Source organism: Octopus bimaculoides, chromosome 18, assembly GCF_046866305.1.
Source record: "Octopus bimaculoides isolate indiv1 chromosome 18, ASM4686630v1, whole genome shotgun sequence".
Lineage (NCBI taxonomy): Eukaryota > Metazoa > Mollusca > Cephalopoda > Octopoda > Octopodidae > Octopus > Octopus bimaculoides.
In genome coordinates this window covers 49,467,381-49,469,880 of record NC_142945.1, presented here as the reverse complement: position 1 = coordinate 49,469,880, position 2,500 = coordinate 49,467,381, and the positions used below count along the sequence as shown (strand labels likewise).

At 31.4% G+C, this 2,500-nt stretch overlaps 1 protein-coding gene across 1 annotated transcript in view; it reads right to left on the bottom strand.

Moving 5' to 3' along the window:
- Positions 1-1,844, bottom strand: part of LOC106877828 (neuropeptide CCHamide-1 receptor) — a 3,031-nt gene extending 1,187 nt beyond the window's left edge. Inside the window, exon 1 of the mRNA XM_014926861.3 lies at positions 1-1,844. This exon is cut by the window's left edge and continues 1,187 nt beyond it. Coding sequence (XP_014782347.1) covers positions 1-44 — 44 coding nt within the window. The 5' untranslated portion in view covers positions 45-1,844.
- Between the last annotated feature and the right edge of the window lie 656 nt (positions 1,845-2,500).

Genomic DNA, 2,500 nt, shown 5'->3' with positions numbered 1-2,500 from the left:
AAATTCGAACTCAGATTCAAAGATGTCTTGTTGATTAACCCCATCGTTATTTTTTATTGTTGTTTTGTTTTGTTTTTCGTTTTTTTTTTTTGTTTCGTTGAATTTTTTCTCTGTGTGTGTGTGTGTGTGTGTGTGTGTGTGTGTGTGTGTGTGTGTGTGTGTGTTTGGTAGGAATTCAAAGACGGTTATTATACAGATAACCTTCAAGGTATATCAACTGGTGAGTTAATCAACTCTATTCATTTGAAATGTAAAAAAAAACAAACAAAATCTTCCGCCTGTTATCAAACAAATACTCCTCTCAGATTTTGTCGGTGTTTATCTTGGCACATTTAGGAATACTCCGAGTTTCAGTAAAATTCACAACACGATTAGGAACAAAAACAAAAAAAAAATTGGTCGCAATTATTCCAATGTAAGTAACACTGTTGTTGTTGTTGTTGTTGTTGTTGTTGTTGTCGTGGTCGTTGTTGTTTTTTCCCTGTCTTGACACATTTAAGAATGCTCCGAGTTTCATTTACAATTAGAAACACGACTATGAAAAAACATTGTCACGGTTATTTTAATGAAAGTACCACTGCTGTTGCTGCTGCTGCTGCTGCTGTTGGTGGTGGTGGTGGTGGTGGTGGTGGTGCAATTATTGTTTCTAGTGTTGGTATTGTTGTTGTTGTTGTTGTTGTTGTTGTTGTTATCGCCGCTGTTGTCGTTGTTGTCGTCGATGGCGGGTTGTCATTTGTTTATCAGGACACGGTTAAAAACACGCCCAACTTCATCGCGTGTAAGAACGCGTCTGCAACTTTATGCAGAAAAATCTTCCAAATGATTCGATGCTCAACCGATACCAAACTTTTAGTCGCTTTATTAAATATTTCTGCTACCCCCTTTTTTTCCTTTTTTTCTTTTTTTTTTTTTTTTTTGGTTTACTTACTCAGACTCCTTTCTTCCTTTCTTCCTTTCTTCCTTTCTTAAACACTTTTTTATTCTTCTAAAACGAAAGAAATTTTTTGAGATTTCCGGCTTATTTCACTTTTATTTTATTTATTTTTTTATTTAATTGGCTTCCGTTTCTTAAGTAGCGCTGTTGTTGTTGTTGTTGTCGTTGCTGCTGCTACTGCTGTCACATCTGCTACTACTACTATTACTACTACTACTGCTGCTGCTGCTACTGCCACTACAATCGTTACTTTTGATGTTGCTGTTGTTACGATGCTGCTCCTTCTAACAGTTGGTATTGATGTTGTTGTTGCTGGCTGTTATTTACTTTTGCTTATAACAACTCCTGCTGCTGCTGATGCTGTTGTTGTTGTTGTTGTTGTTGTTGTTTACCGCCATAATATTTCTGGTCGGACAAACAGACGGATAAAAGTTAACTAGTGTTGACCATCGGAGATGTTTTTTATTTCGTTTTACTTCCTTTTTAAACTCAATTCTTTTTTTTTTTTTCTTTTCTTTTGCTCGGATATCGTGTATCTAGGACTACATCATTTAATGTTTTCTTCTTTCTTGTCTTCTATTTAAGAAAGTTGGGAGTATACCAAAAGTATATTGCAAGTGCGTGTCTCTCTCTCTCTCTCTCTCTCTCTCTCTCTCTCTCTCTCTCTCTCTCTCTCTCTATATATTTACAGATTTATACATACTTTCATCTACATATATACACACATATATATATATATAGAACTATATCTATATGCATATACATACATATATAAATATAGAACAAGTAGAAAGATAAATTTTATTCAACGCGTAAATGTTGAACAGTATATATAAAGGATAAAATCCTTTTTAAGAGCAGAAAAATTTGCCGGCAACCAACGTAATATATAGAAATATGTGTGTGTGTGTGTGTGTGTGTGTGTGTGTATGTATATATATATATATATATATATATATATATATATATATATATATATATATATATATATATATATATATATATATATATTTATTTATTTATTTCTATGTATATATGTATATATGTATGTATATATAAATTCCGGTACTTCACTGTTTGAAGTCTCTTAGTTCATGACATTTATAGTTTATCAAATAACTATGCCCTTTATATCACCATGTGCGCGTGTGTATATAAGCGTTGTACGTACATGTACACACACATATGTATATATGTGTGTGTGTGTTATGTGTGTGTGTGTGTGTGTAAATTATTAGATATATAAATTTGATTCTCCTTCTGTATACACACACACACATTTATACATACATACAAACATACATATATATATATATATGTATATATATATATATATATATATATATATATATATATATATATATATATATACACACACACACATAAAATATCCAAATATGTTCTGTATATGTGTAGCTGTTGGTAAATTATATAATATACATAATTTGATTGTCAAGACAACTTTTCTTTTTTTTATCTGTTTTGTTTTGCTGTTATTTGTTTGTTTGTTAGTTTTTCTTTTTGCAATTTCTTTTAATCCATTCAATTTGGTATCTGTGGAGATTT